We start from the raw sequence: 25,217 nt of genomic DNA, 5'->3' as shown, positions 1-25,217 counted from the left end.
TTTAGGAAAAAAAAAAGTCTTGAACAATAAAACTTTGCCATTGATAACAAGGTTACAAAGACAGTTTGTGTGGAAACAAAGACAGTTTGTGTAGACGTTACTAATTAATAATGATAATAACGAGACTGTCTTTATCAACATATATAACTAACTTTTTATTTCCGTTCGATCCTTTTCTTTCGCACAAAACATAAACATCAAACAATGACGTAATATCATATGATATTAGCACATCCTTCGCTTTCGAAGCTATTATCACATCCTTCCTTTTAAAGTTCTTAAGACCTTTATTTACATTAAGGAATTTTGACAACTCGACCACTTCTGGTTGTCTTGACCTTGTTGTCACAGATTAATAATAAATTACTGTAGACGTTACTAATTAATAATGATAATAACGAGACTGTCTTTATTAAGGTAGACATATATAACTAACTTTTTATTTCCGTTCGATCCTTTGCTTTCGCACAAAACATAAACAACAAACAATGACGTAATATCATATAATATTAGCACACGGTTAACGAGGGTGTCGTGTAGTCAGCTGGTGAGCTGGGTGGACTCAGAGGCGCCCAAAGATTCCGAAGTTGAAAATCCCAGTCTTCACCAGGATTCGAACCCGGGACCCGGTTCTGAAGCTAATAATTTAAGCGCTTTACCTCTCAGCTACCGCGCCTCTCCTGGCCTAGCTGAAGTCTTACAAGTGATGTTGAGGCGGCAATTCGACATAGGGTCACGGAGGTCACAGTTGAGGATGCAAGTTGTCAACATCACGGTAAAATAACAAACAACCAGAATCAGAGAATGGCAGCTTGCTGATAAACACTATCGTTTTAAAACACTTTATTGGCGTCATTCAAAATCGAAAGGTTCTTTTATTTTACAACAAAATTTATTAAAAACACTAGATCTAGATTCTAGATCTTTTTACATGCTTTGGCTATACACTTGTCAAATGAATTCAATAAGAAATTACCCAATTTTATTCTGGCTAATTCCAGGATTCCATTTAAATTTGATTTATTAAATTTATAATAAACTATAATCAAGTATAATCAATCATTCATATGCATAGTATAATAATAAGTATAATAATAAAGCATAATCATAACATAATTGACATACATTTTTTTTAGATCTAATCATGATACATGATTAATGATAAAAATTATAATAAATCATTAATTATTAGTAAAATTATATTTTATATATATATATAATATATATCTAGATCTATATCTCAGATCTAATTCTAATAAATACTAAAATAAAAATAGTAGAATCTAGATCTAGATGACCGATAATCATTCTATACCAATAATTTTGAATAATAATATGTAGTATGTAGATTAGATCTATTAATAATTATAAAATAATAAGTAACTAATCATCGTCTAATGTTACTAATTCTAATCCTATTAAAGTATAGAGGTCTAGTATATAAGAATATAAGTATAAGTAATGCATACTTTTAGTTTTAAGCCGAGCTGTAACATGACTTAAATTAGATTGACTTAGACTTAGATTGACTTAGATCTAATAACTAATTATTATATTATGTCACTCACAGTGTGTCAACTGTGTGTGAGTGTGACAATAATCATGAATAATGACAATATCAATATAGCCTTATACTTATATATTATATATATATTATATACTTATAAACTTTTAGTCCTATGGGCATGGGTCATGTGTATAATCTGTTTCACAGTATATCACAGTGAACATCACAGTGTGATGAGTGTGTGATACTGATCTACACTACATCAGTACCAAGTCGTCTAAGTCTGCCAGTAGTTCAGTAGTAGATCCGACAGATTAGCAATGTTGAATGACCCAATCTAATCTAGCTAGACTAGATCGAGATGTAGATCTCTATAGAAGATTCTAAATTAGACTAAACCTAGTCTAGAATATAATATATAGATAACATTACTAGTTAAGATTCCATTTTCAGATTACTCAAGAAATCATTCATTGTAGTCCACCATCTGAAATTGTCATGTAGAGTTGTGCATCACACTTGGAACTCTAAGGCCAGCGAAAGCAAACAAGAGCTCCCTTCTATCCGGCCTGAAGTGAATGGTGTGTTCCTCCTTCACACCACTCTGCCTGATGGGGTGAGACTCTGGGTTAAACTTAGAGTTTGATTCTGCGTTCACTTCTGGTGGACACTGACACTTCGGACTCACAGACTAGAGACACGGCCGAAGGCTGCACCACCATGCCCCTATCATTTTCTTTAAATCTACCAGGCAAGCCGTGGGGTAGCTGTGGGGGACACACCATATTATATAATGGTCCCTGGACGTTGACAGATCGCACTGGGAGCTCTTTTACATCTCATACGGTGCAATGAGGTTGCTCTCGCACCCTCTTTGGCACTTTTGCTGTAGCTTTGTTTTACTACCCTTTGGACTAGCCGTCCCCTCTCACGACCGTTCCCACACGAATTTATATAGACTCTAGTATTTCTCTGGCAAGAAACTCGTTCCTCTGGCATAATGCCTTATACATATTATATTTGAGCCCATAGGAGTATCTGTCCAGACACATCTTTCCTTAAATGTTGGAGTTATGGACACTCGAAAGATCTAGATGTTATCTGCTGGTTATTATTGAAAAGGTACTGCCATAATAAAGATAAAAATCTTTGTTTTTTTCAGCAATGACAGTCAGACCTAGGGGACGCAAACAAATAGTAAATTTAGATGAGATCATGACTGATCAGCAGATAAAGGAAGAAAGGTGGACTTTAGTAGCTTTGTCAGAAGCAACAAACTCTAAAGAAAACTGCTTGATCTGGTTAGCCAAACATCGGCTGATTAAAAATTCATGTGAATGTATTAAATGCTGTCAATTAGCATCATTCGTCAACTTTGTTGAAGGAATCGATGGCTTTCGTTGGAGATGTTGTAACTGCAACTTTCGAAAGTCTGTTCGAGATAATTCATTCTTTGGAGGTAGCCACATATCACTTGTGCAGTTATTACAGTTGATACACTGTTGGTCTTATGACATGCCTCTGTTTAATATTATCCATGAAACAAAAATCTCTAAAGAACCAGTCATTGACTGGTGCAATTCTTGCAGAGAGGAATGTGAAAAGTATATTAATAGGCATAAACTTTCAGAAATTGGTGGCATTGATGACGACGAAGAACCAATTATTGTTGAAATCAATGAAGCAAAGAATATTAAGAGAAAATACCTTACACATGAAAGTCGTTGGGTGTTTGGGGGCATAGAAAGACATTCAAGAAAAGGCTTTCTTATTGAAATTCCAAATAACACCACAGCTTCTTTAATTGAAGCAATAACAAAACATATTTTGCCTGGAACACATATAGTATCTCGTAGGATTGCTGCATTTGCTAATATAGCAAACATCCACAATGGCATATACAGTCATTCTGTGGTTAAACCACAAGGGAATTTTGTGGATGATGTTGTTCACACAACAAATGTAGAAAAATTGTGGATGCGTGCTAAGAGATTACTGAAGAGACAATTTGGTACCAACAATATCCAGTTCAGCACTTGCCTGAATGAGTTTATGTTCAGAAACTCCATAGGAGATAGGCATATTTTTGGCGCAGTACTGATAGCAATAGCTGAAGATTATGTAGTTTAATGCCCAAAATGGATGAAAAGAAACATTTTTTTGAGTTTTCTGTAGTACCGGTATGACATTAAATTAGAAATATATTTCAAATTTATTTTAAAGTTTTTATATGTTTGTGAGTTAGGTTATTCAATTTTCATTTCTGTAGTCTGTTTATTTGGCTCATGTACTCTCTTTAAGCTGTTTCTACCTATCTGTAACTTTTCAAATCATTTTGTTGCATCACATCTTTTCTTGTAATGTAAAAACATTTCCATAAGTTGTTTTTTTTTTAAAAAAAGGTTAGTTTACATTTTGACCATTTTTGAAGAAAAACAACTATTAGATGTGATTTACTTGATGTTATTAAGCAATGTTTTTGCCTATATAGAGTAATTTCAAAATTCAGCAAATATTTTCCAAGAAATACATAAAACATTATTGGTTCAAAATCTATTGAAATTTTAAGCATGTCAAAAGTTCTCTGTCATGCCTTAAAGACAAATATTTCAAATGGAGTTTGTTGATTGTTTTCACACAAAGATATATTTAGCTTTGTAAAGAATATAATGAAATCAAATTTCAAAAGTGCTTTTAGCTGTTGAGGGCTAAATTTTAAAGACAATTTTACACCTAACAATATAGCTGCCCTTCTTATCTTGGCATCTAATAGGGCTTTTTCATAACAAGATCTACATTGGGGAAATTTCATTATCTTGAGCTCAGATGGACCACATGCTCCTTTACATTCAAAAGAAGATCAACTACATTTTCAAAACTTTGTATCACTGTTTTATGTCTGTTATATTCTTGAACTGCCTTGAGCAAAATTATATTTGCTATACCGGTATATAAAAAATCAATTATTATTATTATCAACTTTCACTGGTATGGGTACTAATTAAAATATGCATTGTTGAAATAAACTGATTTAAGATCTCAGTTTAGAACATCGTCTGTTTTGCACATTTTCTTGTAATATTTAGTTAATACTTTTGAATAGTAAGAATTATTTCTTCATGAACTCTTAGATGAGCTTTTCATTTTGTGTTGGTTCAATATCTAGAGCACACAACTTTAGTTTAAGTTGGTATTTTTTTTTTTAGTATTATAAGTACTGGTTAAAATATTAATTACCAATATTGTATGTCAGCCAGAACAATGTCAGGATCATACAGTCCAGAATTTCTAAAAAAAAACTTTTTTTTTTGGTTTAATTATTTTGTTTCATAAAAATGCCTGTACATGTACATAAAAAAAATGTATTTGTATGGTAACGAAAACTCAATGATTCAAATAAATATTATTTCATATAGAATAGTAAGAATTATTTCTTCATGAACTCTTAGATGAGCTTTTCATTTTGTGTTGGTTCAATATCTAGAGCACACAACTTTAGTTTAAGTTGGTATTTTTTTTTTTAGTATTATAAGTACTGGTTAAAATATTAATTACCAATATTGTATGTCAGCCAGAACAATGTCAGGATCATACAGTCCAGAATTTCTAAAAAAAAACTTTTTTTTTTGGTTTAATTATTTTGTTTCATAAAAATGCCTGTACATGTACATAAAAAAAATGTATTTGTATGGTAACGAAAACTCAATGATTCAAATAAATATTATTTCATATATTTTTCTTTTCTATTGACGTGTAAACTTTTGTTGTTTTTTTTTCTATTCATGTGTAAACAAACTAAGCTAGTTCTGGTTTCATATATATAGTTCATTTTGATTCCAATTAATGCTACACTGTTCCAGCTATTTTTGATTTATAAAGGACTTCGTAGCGGGGCCACTCGAGATCATGTGACAACTCCACCTAACCAATAAGATGATTAAGAATTCGAATGTGACTGGACATGTCATTTATAGGACTTGGAGCGTTATTGTCGGCCCTTTTAAAGATTCATCTGAATATATTCACACTAAATTCAATCTCTATTAGAAATATAGACCTTAAGGGTACTTTTAATATGTATATGAAATAGATTTCTACTTGAAGCACCATATATGGATGTAGGGTATTTACGACAATACTTAGTATTAGACTTTAAAGAGTATAAGATGTTTTTTTCTTTTTTAATCACAACGCTCAAAGTATTGTTTTTAAAGAGAATATTATAAATCTTAAAACAATTTACTGGCATTCATGCGGCCCTTTCGGTGGCCTAAGCTGCCCAATTGGGTAACGGCCTGCCGAGCATTTGCCTGAATGCCCATATAGCTAAAAGTCCACCTCTGCATTGGACATTCTCAGAGATCAATTCAACCACGCGGACACAAAAACATCGTGCTGCCGAAGTTTATTACCAAGATGCTTCCAGTGGAAGTAGCCTCGGTTTGCTAATTGGCCTTCAGTAGCTATCGTGCCAAGCAATTTTCGAGGAAAACACAATACTCTGTCTTTGGTACTGGTATAGGAATAAGAACAAATTTTGAGGTGGGAGCTACAATAGTTCATTGACTTTTTCAGATCCAACTTTCGTTGAAAGGTTTAAAAAAAAAAAAAACCCTAGCGTTTTTAATTTAATCTGCAGGTCATAAAATGTTGTCTTTAACGAAACAGAACGGTATTTCAGCATTTGGAAACCGAAAATATCATGTTAAGAACTTACATAATAATTTGTATCATATCAAATCATATAGTATCCAATATCCTAGTTTATGAGAACTGATCTGGTTTTCAAAGGTGACGATGACAATGGAATCTCCTATCGCTGGGCCCGGGGCGGTTGCCACACTTGCCACTCCCTTGCCGCTACTGAGTAACACTCATACTATTTCACTTTGCTGGTCTTTTATCTCATTGAAGAGATTTAATAAAGTTTTGATTTTTATCAGCCTAGTCTCAATTTGGAGCCATTGTCGTTTTTTTTTTTTTTTTTTTTTTTTTTTCGGGCTCATCTGGGGTATGATGTACTTGCCTGAGCTTCCCTCCTGAACAGGGTAAACCAAAACAAAGAATAGTATCATTTAAACCAGGGGTGGGCAACATTTTTCTACCGAGGGCCGCATTAAAAAAAACTTTGCAACTGGGGGGGGGCGCATATATATATATATATATATTGCACTACAATTGAGGAGTTACAGCAAGAGTTATCAATTTCTTGAACTAATTTTACGAACGATTTTATTCTGTATTTACATTTAAATCACAAAATTTCAACACAGATGTATAGTAGTACCGGTACTTAATATAAAGTATATAACTGTTTACTCTCGTGCATAATATTCCGGAAGCTTGGAACTAGCTAACTAGTTGTTGTTTTTCTTGTGACTGCTGTCAGTTACAGTCAATCATCATCGATCTGTTCTAACACTTGATAATTTTCAAACGAAAAAAAAGGTTTGTTCACAGATGAATGTGGTTCCAAACAATGTGAAAGTTTAACTGCAAAGTTTTTTTAAAACTCCCGCGGAAGAACTGGCTGGAACTTCTTTTTCAGATCATAATGTGCTTGGAGGTATTTCCTCTGGAGCTGAATCAGCTTCTGCACTAGATGGTAAGCAGAGGGTATTGAAAACTGGTTCCAAGTTCTTGACCTCTAAAATATGCTTTCAAATTCTACAATCAAGGAATCCATATAAATTTTGTACTTTTCAACCATTTCACTAGAAATAGTTTCACCGTTCTCAAATGAAAATAAGAAAACCTTATTTTACTTGCTGGCCTCAAGAAATGGAATAGCTTTGTTTGAAAAGATTTAAGATCACATACATTTCATGTGCAAACAACATGTTGCAATGATCCCGTCTTCAACTCTTCATTAGAAATATTAGTAACAAAGTCACAGTCAATGTCCTTCAAGAAACCTAACAATTTCTTCCTTGAGATTCCATATTATTCCAATGCTAGCGAGGCCACTGGATACTAATGTGTTACCGAACATCGGAATGTTTTGTTTCCAAATCTTCAAAAACTTTTCGGAATAGCCAGTCAGGGCCGTCCTTAGATGATTGGAGGCCCTAAACAAAGTGAATTTGGTAGCACCAAATAAAATAGAAAAATAAAAATAAATTGCAAAAAAGCTAAATTTAAAGTACCGGTATGCAATTTATTATAAACCTAGTGTACTTCAACAAAAATAGTGAGGATTAGTTTCGCTATTTCTTCTCTAAATTTAATGGAATGGTAAGTCTTGGACGAGCCCCCCCCCCCCCATCAATCGTAGGCCCTGGGCAGCTGTATAGTTTGCTTATGCCTAAGGTCGGCCTTATGCCAAAACTGTTGATTGTGACTTCTAAATCTTTTAACTTAATATTCAATGTAGCTTTCCCTTTATTAGTTTATGGTTGGGAAATTGTTCTTAATTTTATTAAAAAGCCTCTTTTTCTCAGTCTAAACACGGGTTCCATCAGTTGTTACCCTTGCCATCTTATACAAGCCAACCCAACTCTTTAAACACAGTTCTTCATAGCACTGAATAAATACTGGCGTGAACTTGTGTCTTTGAATTTTTCGAATTATTGCCATTTAAAATAATCTGTGTTTACTTTAAACTTTTTAGAATGACGTTTAGAGACATTGTTTCTGTAGCCTCTTCATTATAAGTAATCATAATCAAAAGTTTTAATGAATTATAGATATTTACAATTATTTATTTTTAATATATTTGCATTTTTACATTTGTGTGATGTGTGAGCACACCTGATTTCTTTAGGTGTCCGAGGGCCGCATAAAGCACTTTGGCGGGCCACATGTGCTCCGCGTCCGTAATTTGCCCACCCCTCATATATATATGAGCATATATATATATATATATATATATATATATATATATATATATATATATATAGAGAGAGAGAGAGAGAGAGAGATCTATATATATATAGGGTAATCATGAATGTGAGCGTCAAAAAATATTTTTCGCGACATTCCCTGTTGTCACTGCCTGGCCAAAAACAAATTCAGATTTTTTTATAAAAAATAATTTTGGCATTATTAAGGGCTGCCAACTAGAAATGAGAAACACTCATTAACGTACAGATATATTAATGTTAGACAAAATAATTTAGACCACAATAAAATAGTACTATTTTTTGTTAAAAGATTTATTGCAATGAAATGTGTTTTGTGCTAAATAGAAGTTACTTTTCATTGTCACTGAATTATAAATTATTACATTCTCTGAGTACATACTTTTTTTGGTGAACTAACCTACGTCTGTATTTTAGAAGACAAGATCTGGATTGAGATTGTTTAAAAATAGCTTTTATTAAATGCTAGACCAGATTCCAGATTATTTTAAATAGTTTTTATTTTCATAAAGAGCATTGTTCATGCTTATAGCAAGCTCTGAGCACTATGGTCCAATCTGTTTTCAGGATCACTAGGTGGTGGTGGGGGGGGGGAGGAGGTATCCACGGAGAATGTTTTCAGTGATGCTTTTAAGTCCTCAGTAAGCACAACTCTGATTGAGTCCGGTGTTGAGAACCTCGAGCCTCCTCATATGTAGCCAAGACAAGCCCAAGCGTTTTATGTCTCTCACGCTTGTCATATAGCGATTTCTATTTATTTATTTCTCTTGCTGTATTTTATTGATGGTGTATTTTGAAAGTAAACGATGTTAACAAGGGAAATTAATTTATGTAAAAAAAAAAAGCTTATTATATTATTCAGTGATTATATTTAATGTATATAGGTTGGATGACTATTGCCAAATAAAAAAAAAACACTTAATTAACAAATATCACAAAACGTCCGCCTCTAATGCTGTAGGTCTTATTTTGTTACAAAACATAGTACCTTCGTATGTACTGTACTATTGGTCGTTTGACTACATTACATAATGTACTTCATGAAAGATTTTGCCTTAAAGTTAAATCAACGTAACTAATGATTAAGACATTTGTTCATGAACAATCAACAAACTACATAATAATATTTCTGCTAAACACTCTGAATGTTAAGATTATGGCCGCCGCAAGAAGAGCGCAAAAGGTTGATTGTTGATGCGAATAATGTGCGCTTGGACTCCTTGGTGCTTTCCCTTCAAGTTTACACCATTGTATTTGTATCCCTGGACATGACCATGGGCGATATCCTGACCAAGGTTCACCAGCGAAGCAAGAAAAGCCATGACAAACCCTTTCCTGTTAAGTTGTCAACATCAGAATATAAGATGTGCGCTCTGGACTGTCGTTTGATGGTCACGATGGTCCGAGTTCAAACCCTGACCGCCACTTTATTTCAACGTCCTGCCAGAGGCTAAAGAATATATTTATCAAATATGAAGGAACACCCTCACGGGCGCCCTCAGGAGGGTGCACTTTCCCCCACCCCTTGGATTCTGTGTTGCCATATTCTAGCCATTTGTTTGGATTTTGGGGTTATTATCTTCTTATCTGATATCATAGAGATGTTACTTCAAAAGAGAAGATGGTTACGTGGCAATACGTTCTATGCGTCATGCATTTAAAGTGAAATTAATATCGTATAGGTATGGCGGCGAGGGGGCACCAGTTCTTGTCTTTAAATGCTCGGGGAAAAAAATTGAAGCTACGACTTTGAGCTTTAGGTGGCAACTTGAATCCTCCTGCAAAAAATCCTGCGGGCGCCCATGAACACCTGAAATATCTTGTCTATGAAATATACAATGAAATATGTCTTGATGTGAAATGAAATCTGCATGTTTTTAGCAGCTTGTTGCCCAGATACCCGGGTACTTAACTATACTATTAAAGACCAGCACATCAATTTCAACACACAAAACTAGTCAATTACTTCATACAGACTTTTATAATTGCTTCTCACGTGACTTCTACTGTGATCTAATCACTTCTCTTTACATCGCTACTTTTCTAAAAACCTTCTAACAACTCTCAGGTTGACCGACTACTAGCCAGCCTACTTAGTTACTAGACTTGGATTCCCTCCTACGTTTTTTTTTTTACACGGCTACTACAGCTTGACTTTCTTATTAAATGGCTTATAGCCTGGTCGATTTTTTTATCTGTGGTTCAATTGAAGCGGGTCACAATGTCATCCTTTCACGCTCTAGATTGGCCAAAATCACATAATTATTAGAAATTGCCATAGGATTACTATTTTACCAGTGACTCAAATACAACAGAACAAAACATAATATTGATCTAGGCTAGACTTAACCATTAAAAAAAAAAAGTAAAACAACACACACACACACAAACAAGTTATAAATATATTTGTGTTATTGCAATTTTATTAAATAATTATTAGAAAAGGGAAAGAGTTTATATAATTAATTATATAATTTATGCCTACAAACAAGCGTGCAGTACCGGTTTAAGCAAGTGTAACACAAAAAAACATCTCAAAATACTAAGTTGGCAACACCTCTGTGACATCATTGAAAACAAAATGGCAGCGTGCTGAGCAACGCTAATGCTTTTTCAACTTTTTGTTGATGTCATATAGATCTAAATATAAAAGTTCTCTTTTTTACAAGCAAATCTTTTAAATAAACGTGATTTTTTTTTCTGCATATTCTTAAAATATAAGAGAAACCTGTTTAAACGTTTCTAGTCACGTAGGTAATTTCCGTCACGTAAAATAATAGTAATAATACATTTAACATTACATTTATAAAATTTATTAGATCTAGATTCTAGATCTAGATGTAATAAATTGTAATTGTATTTTTAAAAAAATATTTGGTAATTTTAAATTTATTTTTTAATTTTCGGTGAATCATTAATTTTTGACGCTCACATGTGACATTCATGGTTATCAATCTGAATCTCATCTGCTGTGTGATGTATGATCTGAATCTCAATCTGCCAGTGCCATGATCATGATGATAGTCTAGTAGTCTAGTCTATGTAAGTATGTTATACTATGTTAGTATGTATGTATTAGTATAGTAAAATTAAAAATAGTAACATGTAAATAAAAGTATGTCTATATTTATATGACTAGTGTATAATATGGTAATAATAATAACTAAAATGTAAACCTGTTTTTACACTAGATTCTATAACAAGTTTTCCGTGCACGGACCAAAGGGTTGAAACTTACTCCCAATTGATCTCAGACCTGTCAATATATATGCTTTGTAAACTTCATTCGAGAACATTAAGACCTGTCTAATCAAAACTTTTTAGATTATTTTGTTATTTTAGCTCTTTATGTTTATTAGCAGTGCTCGATGAATTTAATTATTATTATTAAATTAGAATTTAAACCTACCCACATTCTAATAATTTACCTACAATGGTACAGTATACATATATACTGGTAGTGGTATTATACCGTATATTAATGATTAGTTACATCTATACATCATAAATATATTTTTCCACTGATTAAATGTAGATGAAAATCCTACAAAAAATTTTGATTTAATTTTCTTTCTTGAAGGAACATCAGTACTTTATAAGATAACATGCAGAGATAACTGGATCTAATAATTTCAAAGAGCTGGATCAAACTCTATAGAGGTACCTAATGAATCAACCACTTAGTGCAACCTTGTTAGGATATAGATCCTCTTAGGGCTTATTCCCTATAAACATGCCCATTACGGCCCAGTATCAGTTTTAATTAGGGTTATCCCCCTTTGCCCTAATTGCAGCCCTAAATAGCCCAAATCGCGCCCTAATGGGCGCGCATACCGTTTGCACATTGGCGTCATTAGGTTCCCATAAGGGACCAATACGGGCAACCCTAATCGTGCCAATATCGGCCCAGAATGGGTAAACCCACTTCCGGATTCATTGGGGATTTCCAGAATCACGCCCTAATCAAGCCCATACTAGCCCCAATGGTTTAGTAACTGAGATTTTCATTGGGGTTTAATTAGGGATAACCCTTATTGTGCCAATATCGGCAAGATGCTGGCCTGAATGGTTTAGTAACTGAAATATTTATTAGGGTTCAATTAGGGATAACCCTTATTGCGCCATTATCGGTCCAATGCTGGCCCTAATGGTTTAGTAATTGAAATATTAATTAGGGTTCAATTAGGGATAACCCTTATTGTGCCAATATCGGTCCGATGCTGGCCTGAATGGTTTAGTAACTGAAATATTTATTAGGGCTCAATTAGGTATTATCATGCAAATACTGTCTCCGATGGTTCAGTCATTAAATTTTATTATGGCTTAATTAGGAATAATCTTTAATGTTTTTCAATACTGTAGTTTATTTGAATCAGTGCATGATTTCTATATACATCTAGCTATAATGTCAACATATTTATAAAGTAATGGACAAGTTAAATTACATTTTTGGGTTTGAACACTATCAAACAATACAATTTTTGGTAACATACTATATAAGACTTGCATGCTCTGATCATTTATTCTTAAATCAAACTTACACAATTAACTTTTTTTTATTTTTTATTCATGGAATAATTAACCAACACAAAAGACAAATATAACAGCACAAACAAGATATCAAGACAGCATTTTCATTCAATTCTTAGCATTCTTTACAAGCTGACTTCAAGACTGGTGGCAATAATTCATATTTTGACTTCCATGCAGCAGCTGGAACAAACAAACAAACAAATAAATATTATAGTCATGTAATAAAACTACCTTCAAGCTGTATTAATAATAAAAAGAATCTAACAATTAAACATCAGAAGACCTTACATTTATCTATGTGGACATACTATTTAACGGTTATATTTCCAGCCCTTGATGATAAACGGTGCTCAAAAATTAGGTTGCTTCTAAAGCCTATTAAGCAACACAAAAATTAATGGTATTTCAAAATTTGGAGTTCAATCTTCTCCTTAAATTAAATGTTATGAATTGGTGTCAGCAAATGTGGCACTGGTATTTGACTATGCTAAAAGTGCAATGGCAGACTAGATCGAATTAGGCTTCAATTCATCAATATTATATTTTGTCCAATTTATTTATATTAACTTTATCACAGGCTCTTACTAATACAACTATATTCTGTTGTAATTAGAGTTTTATGGTAATTTTAAAAATAAGTTGGCTGAAAAGTTATTCTAGAATTGAAATAAACAATTATCACAGTGAAACTTAAAAAAAACATAACAAAAAAAAAACAACCCACAACCAGCATATTTCAAAATTAGGATAGCATTTCTTTATTTACATTTAATCAATTCCATCCCATTAACAATTTACTTTCAGATTGCTGATCAGTAATCTAAAAGCAAAATTTAATTCTTACCTTCTTGAGCAGGCTTGCTTATGAAAAGATGATGAACAGCATCTGTACTGCATGCATGAAAAGTTTTTTATTAACCTAAAAGATTAATGTCAACTTCCCCTAAAGAAAATGTGGCGATCTGTTAAAAATAAATAAATAAATAAAAACATAAAAAATGTTTAAAGAATGCAAAAAAAAATAATATTACAATAGAGGCAAAACACAAAATGTTTAAGGTAAGGTATACAAGAAGGATTGTTGCTATATAATGACATTAGGTCAAAAACAATTCTATGTAGGCCCTATTTTCATTGTATAAATGTTCATTATAATTTTTTATGCAAATTAATAATGAACTTAAATCTCAGTGAAATTACAAAAAGCTGAAGATATTGCTCTCGAACATTGTTTCACAAGATTAACATTTATTTTACATTTTTTTTATTTAATCGATTTGATCTCATTAAAATTTTCCATTTACCATTTATGTTTAAATTGTATTTCTTGACTTTAAATTTAGAAAGAAAAGTCATTTTCAATTCAGTAATGATATTTTTGTGTCTTTTTTTTAGATCTGGATCTACTCGTTTTCAGAAAATCCACAACAAAGATTTTTTTTCTTCAATGGCGACCAGATGTAGAGGACGTATTCGAATAGTTGATTTAGATCAGATCATGACTGATCAGCAGATAAAGGAAGAAAGGTGGACTTTAACAACTTTGTCAACAGCAATTAACACTAAAGAAAACTGCCTAGCCTGGTTAGCTAGACATCGTCTGGTAAAAAATTTGTATGAATGTATCAATTGCCAACAACCAACATCATTGGTCAAAGAAACTAACTCAATGGATGGTTTCCGTTGGTCATGCAAGATATGTAATGTAAGAAAGTCCATTCGAGATAATTCATTCTTTGCTCGTAGCCACATACCAACTGTGCAGTTATTACATTTGATATACTGTTGGTCTCATGACATGCCTATTTTTAACATTTGCCATGAAACAAAGATCGCTTCAGAATTTGCCATGAACTATTGCAATTTTTGCAGAGAGGAATGTGAGAAATATATTAATAGGCACAGACTATCAGAAATTGGTGGGATCGACGAAAACGGAGAACCAGTTATTGTTGAAATCAACGAAGTAAAGAGTTTTAAGAGAAAATATGTTACCCGTGAAAGTCGTTGGGTGTTTGGGGGCATAGAAAGACACTCAAGAAAATGTTTTCTTGTGGAGATTCCAAATAACACTGAAGCTTCTTTAACTGAGGCAATAAAAAAACATATTTTGCCTGGAACACATATTGTGTCTAATAGCAGTGCTGCATTTGCCAATATAGCAAAGATTCAGAATGGTATATACAGCCATTCTGTTGTTAAACAAGAGAATGTTGTGGATGATATTGTTCACACAAAAAATGTAGAAAAAATGTGGATGCGTGCTAAGAGATTACTGGAGAAACAATTTGGTACCACCACAGTCCAATTCAGCACATGCCTGAATGAGTTTATTTTCAGAAATTCTATAAAGAAGGAACATATCTTTGGAACAGTACTTGTAGCAATAGCTGAAGATTATGTAGTTTAATGCCCAAATTGAATGAATAGAAACCTTTTTTAATTAAGTTTTATATGATATTGAATTTGAAATATATTTTCATTACAAATTCATGATTGTTTTAACATTGAAATTCATCATTATCAAACTCCATTTGAGTTAGGGCTTGAGAGGCTTAAATCTTCTCTTTCAAAAGCCCTGGAAAGAAACCCTGCTGTATGCGTAGTGCATACATGTCACCATACAGGTTGAGAATTTTTGGGTTTCCCAGACCTGTTGAGACGAAGATCAGCAAGTCTGGGGCAGTCAAAAAGAATATACAAGACACTGTTTCCTCTGCAGCGGGAGGACTGTGAATAAAAATGTGTCCATAGCCGTGAGAAATATGAGCCAACAGGACAGTGGCCTGTCCTGCAATGTGCTATATTAGCTTGCTCAGGCCTATGAGCATATGATTTTGGTTTGAGTTATATTATTTTGTTTTTGTAATCTTGACTTTTTTTTTTTCATACAAATTTCACTTTAGAAACTGTTTCTTGTGGTACTGGTATAGCATTTTCTTTCTTCCTATTTGACTATTTTCACTTAAAAACCTTTAACAAAAATATGTTATATTTTGAGATTTGTTACCAGTAAAGTATTTTTTAAAATGTTTCTTCAAATATCAAAACCAATTGAAACATATTTGCCTTTGATTGAAATTTTATGTTTTATATACCAGTATATGTTAAAATAAAGAACCATGAACCAGTGTCTACTTTAAGTTAAGCTCTCTTCCAAAATTCTGACTTTTTTAGCAGTATGGTAGCTGTCAGGATTTTGTTTACTTATTACTAGGTATTAAAGTCCTGAAGTTCAGACTAACAGGCACACCCAGTTGTACGGTAAATAAACTAATAAACGATGTGTATGATGCTTACAATTAAACTATAAATTTATTTCAATTTTATTTGTACAATGACATGAATAGTGTGAATGAAAAGTACATACAAATACATATGATATAATATGAAGTTAATAGTTTTATAATTTCTGTCCAATGAAATATTTAAAAAAAATAGTATTTAAAAACAAAGTAGCCACCTTATATTATGTTGCTGAATAACAGTGACGGCAACAATATTTCAGTTTCTGATCTGAAAACAAAGATTCATCTCTGTAACAGGTTCAGTTCAACTTTCTATAACAACGTTCAGGGTAATACAAGGATCCTCCAACCAATAACAATGATGAGTATAACAAAGTTCAAGGTACCACCAGAACTCACAATGTAACGCCAACACTGAAACCCTATAGAAAACAAATAAAATTCTAACTTCTAATCTACAATTACAAATACGAACGAATCCCTATTTAAAATCATCTTTACAATATGAAACAAAACTCACCCTAAACATGGGTCAAATAGACCTCTAAGAACATATCAAATTCAACCGTTAAGGCTGTCCAATGACGAAGAGCAAAGGGAAACTCAAGACCTAAAAGGTACAGCTTGCCTCTAAATCACCAAAATTTACAATAAGAAAAGTGACGTCATGTCAAAATCACGACGGAACGACAAGGGGAAAAAATACTGCGCAAATTAAAATGAGATAAATGACGTCATCGCCTATGAGCTTGTAAACTAACTGCGACAGTAACTTGTTTTTGGATCTCTTATGTTTTAAACATGTATCCAGGAGTTTAATTTAAAGTCTATTTGCTAACACAAGTGTTCACTTCGCCAATTAGGACAATATGGTTTTAGGTGTTTCTTTAAATGTCATCCTCCTTTAAGCTCGCCTTAAGAGATTGCCTTTGCTGTAGGCCTATAGTTGTTTCCTTATGGGATACGTTTCTCTAACTTGCGTAGTTGTCAAACAGGAATCAAGCCTCTATAGCAGTTACGTGCATATTCAGCAGTTTACAGAATTATGGTAAAATCAAATTTTAAAATCACTTTTAGTCTTTAAGGGTTAAATCAGAAAGACATATCTAACTAGACTACAAAAAGAAAAAACAAAACTGGCTTTTTAAACTAATCTTTATCAGAATTTTTCAGAAAATATTAAAACAAGCATTACTCTACTATAATTACACCGTTTGTCCCTAAGCTACTTTGTTTTGTTGCCAGTACCTCCCCTCCTTATTTTTTACAAAACTTATATCAACTCTGTCTGTCTGTCCAAAAGTGTGTAGGCCCACTCTTCATTTCTCCGACACCCAATCTTGGATCAAGCTGACATTTCGCACAATCATTTCTTTTGCCTGACAACACAAGAATCAACTAAAACAACTAACCAATTAGATTATTTACTATTGGTAATATAATATTTTGTTTGGTATAGCAAACAATGGAAAGATTTTTTACTTGACTGAAGTGGTGGTATACGCTGAATTAGTCCCCTTTGTAGATTGTCATTTGAGGCTTATAGTGAACACAAACATGATATAGAAACAATAGATAACTATACAGTCTTCCATATCAGTCTGTATGCTAGTAGAGTGGTGATTACGTTGGCTTGAACGCGGTAAACGAGTTTGCATACGCTGCCGCCCATTACGGTCTATCTATAAAACTCCGGAAAACAGAATTAAGTCATGTTCCAGAAGTCATCCAATGAAACATACTCAGCACCAAGGATCACAGTAAACGGACAGCCCCTTAACGTGGTAGACCACTTCACATATCTAGGTAGTATAGTGTCAAATGGCGCTTCACTTTCAAGGGAAGTTGATAACCGTCTGGTCAGGGCCAGTAGCACTTTTGAACGCCTTCAGGCGAGAGTTTGGAAGAACAAATCGCTCCGCCTGCCTACAAAAATCAATGTTTACTAATGTCTGAGACATGGGAAACATACAGGAAACAAATAAGACTTCTTGAGCGCTTTCACCAAAGATGCTTGCGCTCCATCATGGACATACGGTGGCAGGACCGCACTACAAACAGCGATGTCCAACGCCGGTATGGACGGTATAGCGAGACTTCTTATGGTCCGACAGTTACGCTTGGCAGGGCACGTATCCCGTATGGGAGACGAACGTATGCCAAAGGCAGTCTTTTTTTGGTGAGATAAAAGGTGGTCGACGTAACAGAGGCGCCCCACGGAAACGCTTCAAAGACCAGCGTAGGCGTCAACGTAGAATAGAGCACCTGATTGCATGCGGCCTCAGAACGAGACAGCTGGAGGTCACTCACGAAGGCCGCAGGATACACATTTGAGACCAAAATAAAATTTGCTGCCGAGGACAAACGCAGACGGCGAAAAGAAAATCTAAATCGACCACCTGCGGACAATGGTTATGCTTGCCCTGGATGTGGCAAAATATATAGGTCACAGCTGGGGCTGCGTAGCCACGGGAAATACTGCATTCATCACTAATCTTCGGACCCCTATTATATTACGTTGGCTTGAGAAGCCTGAGAAGGCTTTTATTCACAAATTCAAATTCAGGTCGTTTTCCCTTAAAAAAAAAACATTTAAAAAGCGATCACACAGATACCCCAATTTTTCTTCCCCTTCCCAACTGGTCCAGACAACGGATATGAGGATCATAGCGTATTGAGGAATTGCGCGAAACAAAAACAATTGGTAAAAATATATTTCCAATCGCACAGATTTATTATTTTTAGTCTAGATCTATTAAAAATTTAAATACATGACTGCTACACGTTTTGTTTTTAAAAGTTTTTTTTTTTATTTCCCTTGTTTAGTTGTCAGTTAAAATAAAATTGCCCTCATTTTAATACTCCCATCTAACCTATTTTTAAGACCATGGTTATAGTATGCAGGGCCGGTCCTAGCTATTGCGGGGGCCTATCAAAACTTATAGCGCGGGGCATAGTCTCTGTGTGGATAAGGAAAATAAGTGAAAATTAAGATTTTGTATTAGAAAAAAATTCGACTTTGAATTTTATTCATTCTTTACTAAATTAAAATTGCGATCTGTACTTTACGAACCTTGTAACCTATGACATATTTATATGCCAGTGACTATAAAAGTAAATAAAGTATTGGAACTTCCGATTAAGGTAAAAATTCGCCCGATTATTACATTTTATTACACGAAAGCTGACAATGCCTTTTTTCTTTTATCGCGCGTAGGATTGGAGTTTTCCGCAATGAATGACACCCACAAATGACAATTTTGTCTATTTTTTTCTGGAGATTTTAAAGAATTTTCAGGAGATTTTAATATATTGTTACGTATTTCTGATTCTTCTGGCTAGATGTATTAGTTGGCACACAAATAAAAACACTGCAAAGAACTTGACGACTAAACTTTCAGTTTCATATAACTTTAATGACTAATAACTCTAACATTACTGTAACATGTAGCGTAGGAGACTGTACAATATCTGTCAGGTTACAGTTAGCTATACTTCGTTGCAATACATCTCTTCACTTCGTTGCAATTCATCTCTTCTCAACTTGCATCGAGCCGTATTCCACAGGACAGACCAACGACACACTTTCCAGTGTCGCTCCAGGTCTCCTAAAGCTGAACCAAGTCGTACTCAAGTCTACCGAATCAGAGCCGCACACGTCTTACATCGACTGTATCGACTGTAACGGCTCAAGTCCACTGTAGTACGCTGTATAGACTTTAACGACAGTAGTCCACTCCAGTTAACTCTACCCTAGTTAACTTGCATCGAGTCGTACACATTTCTCTTCCACAGAGCCGCACACGTCTTACATCGTCTGTATCGACTGTAACGGCTCACTCACGACTCCATACGACTTCATCCGACTGACTTTCACATTAACTCTCTGGCTTATATAGAGTCCCTAATCAATCCTCCAAAGTTCCACAAACACTGCTAGTATCTTCTGTAATAACACGTGAGGAAACGTCACATCCTGTCTTTGTTTATACACGTAGATTCCAGAAAACATTGGCTGCAGTGTCATCTTGCCGGGGTCACAAGTTGTGACCTCTATCTGTCATTGGACATTGCTAGTACCTTTTGGAATAACATGTAAGGACACGTCACATCCTGTCTCTGTTTATACATGTACATTCCAGGGAACTGCCGCTGCTGTGTTATCTCGTCGGGGTCACACGTTAACCTCTTCCTGTCACCGGTCATTTGTAACACTGCCCCCTTCTTAGATCTGTTCGTCCCGAACAGATTCCATTTCACCACGATACTGAAGAAACCGATCGACGTTTTCAAGAATGAAGCTTTGGTGGTTGCCCCCTTCTCAGAGATGTTCTTTCAATCTGGCCGTTGTCCATCTTCTTTCCATAGAAGAATGGGAGCCAAATCCTCATTTTTCAGCAGGTCCTCACAAATGTTTTCATCAATCTTGGTATGGAAACATCGACCTTCAGATGACGACATTGGGCACTCTTGTCAAGAAAATTCATCAGCATTCTAACGAGTTCGTTCTTCACTGGCTGAGTTTTACATTCTCCAGCATCTTTTTACAGAGCTTCTTCAGAGATACACAGGTTCATCACAGTACAGCAATATTCACATGTTCTTCTTACAACAGCAACTGACTTTGGGTTTGTACGATGCCTGTTGGGTTGATCTTCTTGTACAGTTCTGTCACAGATGGTTACTCATTACAGTTCTGGCTTCTTAAACTACTTTTCTGTCCTTCTTGCTTCTGACTTATTTAGCGTTCTTCTAAAACCTTTGTTATACTTCATCAACTTATTCTCATGAGGAATGTTCTTAAATTATTCTTTAGTGGCTTCACACTTTCAACTGATAGTAAGGCTTTCGTCTTTGATCTGATGGTTCCGGACAGAATCTTTCTAACAACATGGGCTATGGAGTTTCATTAGTGCAGGTGGGGGTCTATCAACGGGAGAAGTGGTGGGGCTTGTTTTCTAACAACATGGGCTCTGGAGTTTCATAAATGCAGGTGGGGGTCTATCAGTGGGAGAAGGGGTGGGTTTGTATCTTGATCTTGTTGGAGCCATCCACGTTGCACTCTGCATGTGTCGCTTTCTCCGCCTCCTCCATTTGACATTTCTTTGGTTGAGTTGATGTCGTTGTTGTTGTCTTGTTTTCTTGTCGATCATTGCTGATGGCAGCCACTTAGCACATAGGAAGGCATTGCATTTCATAGCTGTAGTCATCAAGACTGTTGATCTAACAAGTTGCTTCAGCATTATTCTTCGATGGATGCTTTGCGAATGAGCTGCAAGTCCACTTGATGGCAAGTTGTCAAACACGTCAGCACCTTCATCCGAGTCTGGATGACTCGACTGTGGAGCAGGTTGATAACATTCAACGTGCAAAGGTCCATCAACTTCAGCATCAGTTTCTATTGTAATTCCTTGACTATCACCAGGACTCCTCGCGCCTACCTTGACAGCTGAACAAGCTTCTGTTAAATCTAGAGCTTGTTGGTGTGTTTCTTGGCATTCACAGTCTTCTTGCACAGCTACGTACGTACAGTTCTTGTCAAACGCATGGGTGCAATAATCAAGCTTCGAGTTCCTCTCGTAGACATTGGCAGATAGAAGACAGAAGTCTTTAAGGCCCACAGCAACAGACTTGGACGCAGACCCAACGTTGTCTTGATCTGTTTGGCTGGTTGAGGTACTCATATCAGGTATATCTGTAGCTAAAGCTTCGGTCAAACTATAGGTCTCTTCTTTTGTTTCTTCAGCGCTCTTCTGCTTTTCGTTGAAATAGAAACAGCTACCGTCTCTTTTCATTTCTAGTAGGCCACATTCGTTTGGTTTGCTATCACAGTAACAGACAGCACAGCCATCACCAGCATCTTTATCGTAATTGTCTGTATCGCTACATTCTTGGTTGGACAATTGTTCGCTGTTCATCAATGGTGTAGCTCTTTCATCTGTTGACTCAATCTGATACTGCTGAGTGTTCAGCAGCTCGTTAATCATGATTCTAGTTTGATCTTTTATCGTATTTGTTTGTTCTTCTGTCTTGTTGGGCGTGGTAGCTATTTGTTCATTCTTATTCATGGCTTTGATCAACTGGTTAAATGAAGAAAATCGGGTGTTGATTTTTGATTCTATCTCCTTAATGCTCTCGTTCACCGAGTTCATTTTGTGTTGCAAGGTTCTCAGGAGCTCCGTCATATTAGGTTTGATTTCAAATTGGCAAGTGTCCGGATTCACATCTTCCTCCAACAGGGCTTGTCTGAGACGTGCTGTTAGCGTTTCCTTATTTCCGTTAAGCTGTAGACCTCTGTCTCGAAGCTCTTGTCTAAGTTCTTTCATGTCAAGTTCAATAAGAAGTTTGATGGAACACATTCTAGCCAGAAAGATCCCACTTCTGACACCAATTGTTACGTATTTCTGATTCTTCTGGCTAGATGTATTAGTTGGCACACAAATAAAAACACTGCAAAGAACTTGACGACTAAACTTTCAGTTTCATATAACTTTAATGACTAATAACTCTAACATTACTGTAACATGTAGCGTAGGAGACTGTACAATATCTGTCAGGTTACAGTTAGCTATACTTCGTTGCAATACATCTCTTCACTTCGTTGCAATTCATCTCTTCTCAACTTGCATCGAGCCGTATTCCACAGGACAGACCAACGACACACTTTCCAGTGTCGCTCCAGGTCTCCTAAAGCTGAACCAAGTCGTACTCAAGTCTACCGAATCAGAGCCGCACACGTCTTACATCGACTGTATCGACTGTAACGGCTCAAGTCCACTGTAGTACGCTGTATAGACTTTAACGACAGTAGTCCACTCCAGTTAACTCTACCCTAGTTAACTTGCATCGAGTCGTACACATTTCTCTTCCACAGAGCCGCACACGTCTTACATCGTCTGTATCGACTGTAACGGCTCACTCACGACTCCATACGACTTCATCCGACTGACTTTCACATTAACTCTCTGGCTTATATAGAGTCCCTAATCAATCCTCCAAAGTTCCACAAACACTGCTAGTATCTTCTGTAATAACACGTGAGGAAACGTCACATCCTGTCTTTGTTTATACACGTAGATTCCAGAAAACATTGGCTGCAGTGTCATCTTGCCGGGGTCACAAGTTGTGACCTCTATCTGTCATTGGACATTGCTAGTACCTTTTGGAATAACATGTAAGGACACGTCACATCCTGTCTCTGTTTATACATGTACATTCCAGGGAACTGCCGCTGCTGTGTTATCTCGTCGGGGTCACACGTTAACCTCTTCCTGTCACCGGTCATTTGTAACAATATTTTCAGATTTTAATAAATACAGGAGATTTCCAGGAATTTTTCGTTTATATTTTGCAATTTAATAATTACACATTGAATAAGCGCGGGGCCTATGAAAGCGTGGGGCCCACTGCGACCGCATAAGTTGCAGTGGCCTAAGACCGGCCCTGATAGTCGGCCTATCTGTTATATGGAATATGAATTAACATTTCGCTCCTTCACGCTCTCCTGCACCTTTTATTCTTATGTCCATCCCCCCCCCTCTCTCTCTCTCTCTCTCTCTCCAGGCCACCTCGCCTTCCTTTTTTTTGTTTGGTCCCCTTGCACATGCTCTCCAGGCTTGCCAAAAGAAAGTTATTATATTTTTAATTTTAACTGAAATTACCGTTAATAAAGTAATTGATGCTATATCAACATCTTTAACAAACATGATGGTGGAAAAGATTAGAGGAGCCGCTATGTTTAGCGTTCAAATTGATACCACACAAGATATTAATGTGCAGGATCAGTGTTCTATTGTGATCCAATATGTAACGGATACTGTACACGAACGTGTAATAGCTATAGTCAATTACACATCAACGACTGGAAAAGGAATGTGTGATTTGGTTTGTGGCGTATTTGAAAAGTTAGGCATTGATGTAAGTAAATGTATTTTGCAATTCCACCGATGGTGCGTCTAATATGCAAGGTCAATACAATGGATTCAATGCCTGGTTAAATACAGTTTCTCCGGGCCAGATTTATGTATGGTGTTATGCCCATGTCTGAAATTGGGTAATGGGTGACGTCACCAAAAAAAAAGCGGTTGAAGTTGTTACTTTATTTGGGGTTTTAAACACATGTGCAGTCTTTCTTCGGGAATCATATTTATGGTTTAATGTTTGGCGTGAATTTAGCAAATTGAAATACATATCTGTAATTAGTGAAACCCGTTGGTGGGCAAAAGACAGAGCTCTTACTAAAATATTTGGAAACTTCTTCATCAAACATTCCAATCATGGCAATCAAGAAACACAAGTTATCGATTTTTTGTACATTGACATGCTACAAACATTTTATGATATTTCTACATCAAACAAATTCAATAATGATATCCGATACAGAGCAAAAGCTCTGTTAGATTCATTGACAAGTTTTGAATTTATTCTAACGGCACAATTATTTCTGAAAATATTTGAACACACAACGCCATTATCTGAATATTTGCAAACAACTGGAATGGATATACTACGAGCCTATAAGATGGTTCAAGACAGTATCCATGAATTAAGCAAAGTAGATAGAAATGTTGATTCTATTTTTCAAGCAGCTACAAATTTCTCAACATTTGCTAACAGTGAACTAGAAACAAGAAAGCTCGACATTGAAGTGCAGACTGTTTTGAAAGAAGAAAGAATTATAGCCAACCAACCACTTGTTGAAAGTGCGAAAGATAAATTTCGTGTAAATTTTCACAACATATGGTTATTGATCAAGTAATTAATAGTTTAAAACAGAGATTCTCTGAGCATGGTAGTCTTTACGCTGATTTATCTTGTTTTGATCTAAGACATTTTGCAGAAATTCTGAAAAGAATGCCCAGTGATGCACACTTCAGCACCTGAGTGGGTTGCTCAAAAAATTTGATGATAGGGTAACGTGGGGCAAAAAGCCCCCCCTAAGCTTCTATGGCCTATACAAGCTAGCTTATTAATATAATTTTATCTTAAATTTGGTTTTCATTTAGTGTTACATGTCTAATTTACAAATTAGTTTTTAAAATAAATTTATTTCAATGTATCTAAAAATTA

General features: G+C 35.2%; 2 protein-coding genes and 1 long non-coding RNA gene across 15 annotated transcripts; 2 read left to right on the top strand and 1 right to left on the bottom strand.

Annotated features, from left to right (window-relative positions):
* The first annotated feature begins 287 nt into the window (after positions 1 to 287).
* On the top strand, positions 288 to 5,265 carry LOC106079595 (uncharacterized). 6 transcript variants are annotated; one of them, XM_056033765.1, is made up of 3 exons: positions 791 to 869; positions 1,961 to 2,123; positions 2,670 to 5,265. In XM_056033765.1, the coding sequence occupies exon 3, from the start codon at positions 2,672 to 2,674 to the stop codon at positions 3,635 to 3,637; it is 966 nt and encodes a 321-aa protein (XP_055889740.1). In that variant the 5' UTR covers positions 791 to 869; positions 1,961 to 2,123; positions 2,670 to 2,671; the 3' UTR covers positions 3,638 to 5,265. The 6 variants fall into 6 exon arrangements, with proteins under 6 accessions (XP_055889741.1, XP_013096237.2, XP_013096236.2 ...); XM_056033764.1 differs by lacking the exon at positions 791 to 869 and adding an exon at positions 889 to 1,049; XM_056033766.1 differs by lacking the exons at positions 791 to 869; positions 1,961 to 2,123 and adding an exon at positions 288 to 417.
* A 5,659-nt stretch (positions 5,266 to 10,924) lies between these two features.
* LOC129926831 (uncharacterized) lies at positions 10,925 to 16,293 on the top strand. 8 transcript variants are annotated; one of them, XM_056033280.1, is made up of 4 exons: positions 10,925 to 11,117; positions 11,372 to 11,409; positions 11,948 to 12,027; positions 14,296 to 16,293. In XM_056033280.1, the coding sequence occupies exon 4, from the start codon at positions 14,348 to 14,350 to the stop codon at positions 15,308 to 15,310; it is 963 nt and encodes a 320-aa protein (XP_055889255.1). In that variant the 5' UTR covers positions 10,925 to 11,117; positions 11,372 to 11,409; positions 11,948 to 12,027; positions 14,296 to 14,347; the 3' UTR covers positions 15,311 to 16,293. The 8 variants fall into 8 exon arrangements, with proteins under 8 accessions (XP_055889255.1, XP_055889254.1, XP_055889258.1 ...); XM_056033279.1 differs by having other exon boundaries at positions 10,925 to 11,121; XM_056033283.1 differs by lacking the exon at positions 11,372 to 11,409.
* On the bottom strand, positions 12,913 to 16,810 carry LOC129926832 (uncharacterized). The gene is made up of 4 exons (XR_008778586.1): positions 16,669 to 16,810; positions 16,364 to 16,570; positions 13,745 to 13,862; positions 12,913 to 13,080 (listed from the first exon to the last, which is right to left on the bottom strand). It is a non-coding gene; the product is annotated as an uncharacterized LOC129926832 (long non-coding RNA).
* Positions 16,811 to 25,217: the final 8,407 nt, after the last annotated feature.

This window comes from Biomphalaria glabrata, chromosome 6, assembly GCF_947242115.1.
Source record: "Biomphalaria glabrata chromosome 6, xgBioGlab47.1, whole genome shotgun sequence".
NCBI classification, from domain to species: Eukaryota; Metazoa; Mollusca; class Gastropoda; family Planorbidae; genus Biomphalaria; species Biomphalaria glabrata.
This window is presented reverse-complemented; position numbering and strand designations above follow the sequence as displayed.

Excerpts from the sequence above, each read along its gene's own strand:
- LOC106079595 (XM_056033766.1), top strand. The coding sequence starts at position 2,672 with ATGACAGTCAGACCTAGGGGACGCAAACAAATAGTAAATTTAGATGAG.
- LOC129926831 (XM_056033287.1), top strand. The coding sequence starts at position 14,348 with ATGGCGACCAGATGTAGAGGACGTATTCGAATAGTTGATTTAGATCAG.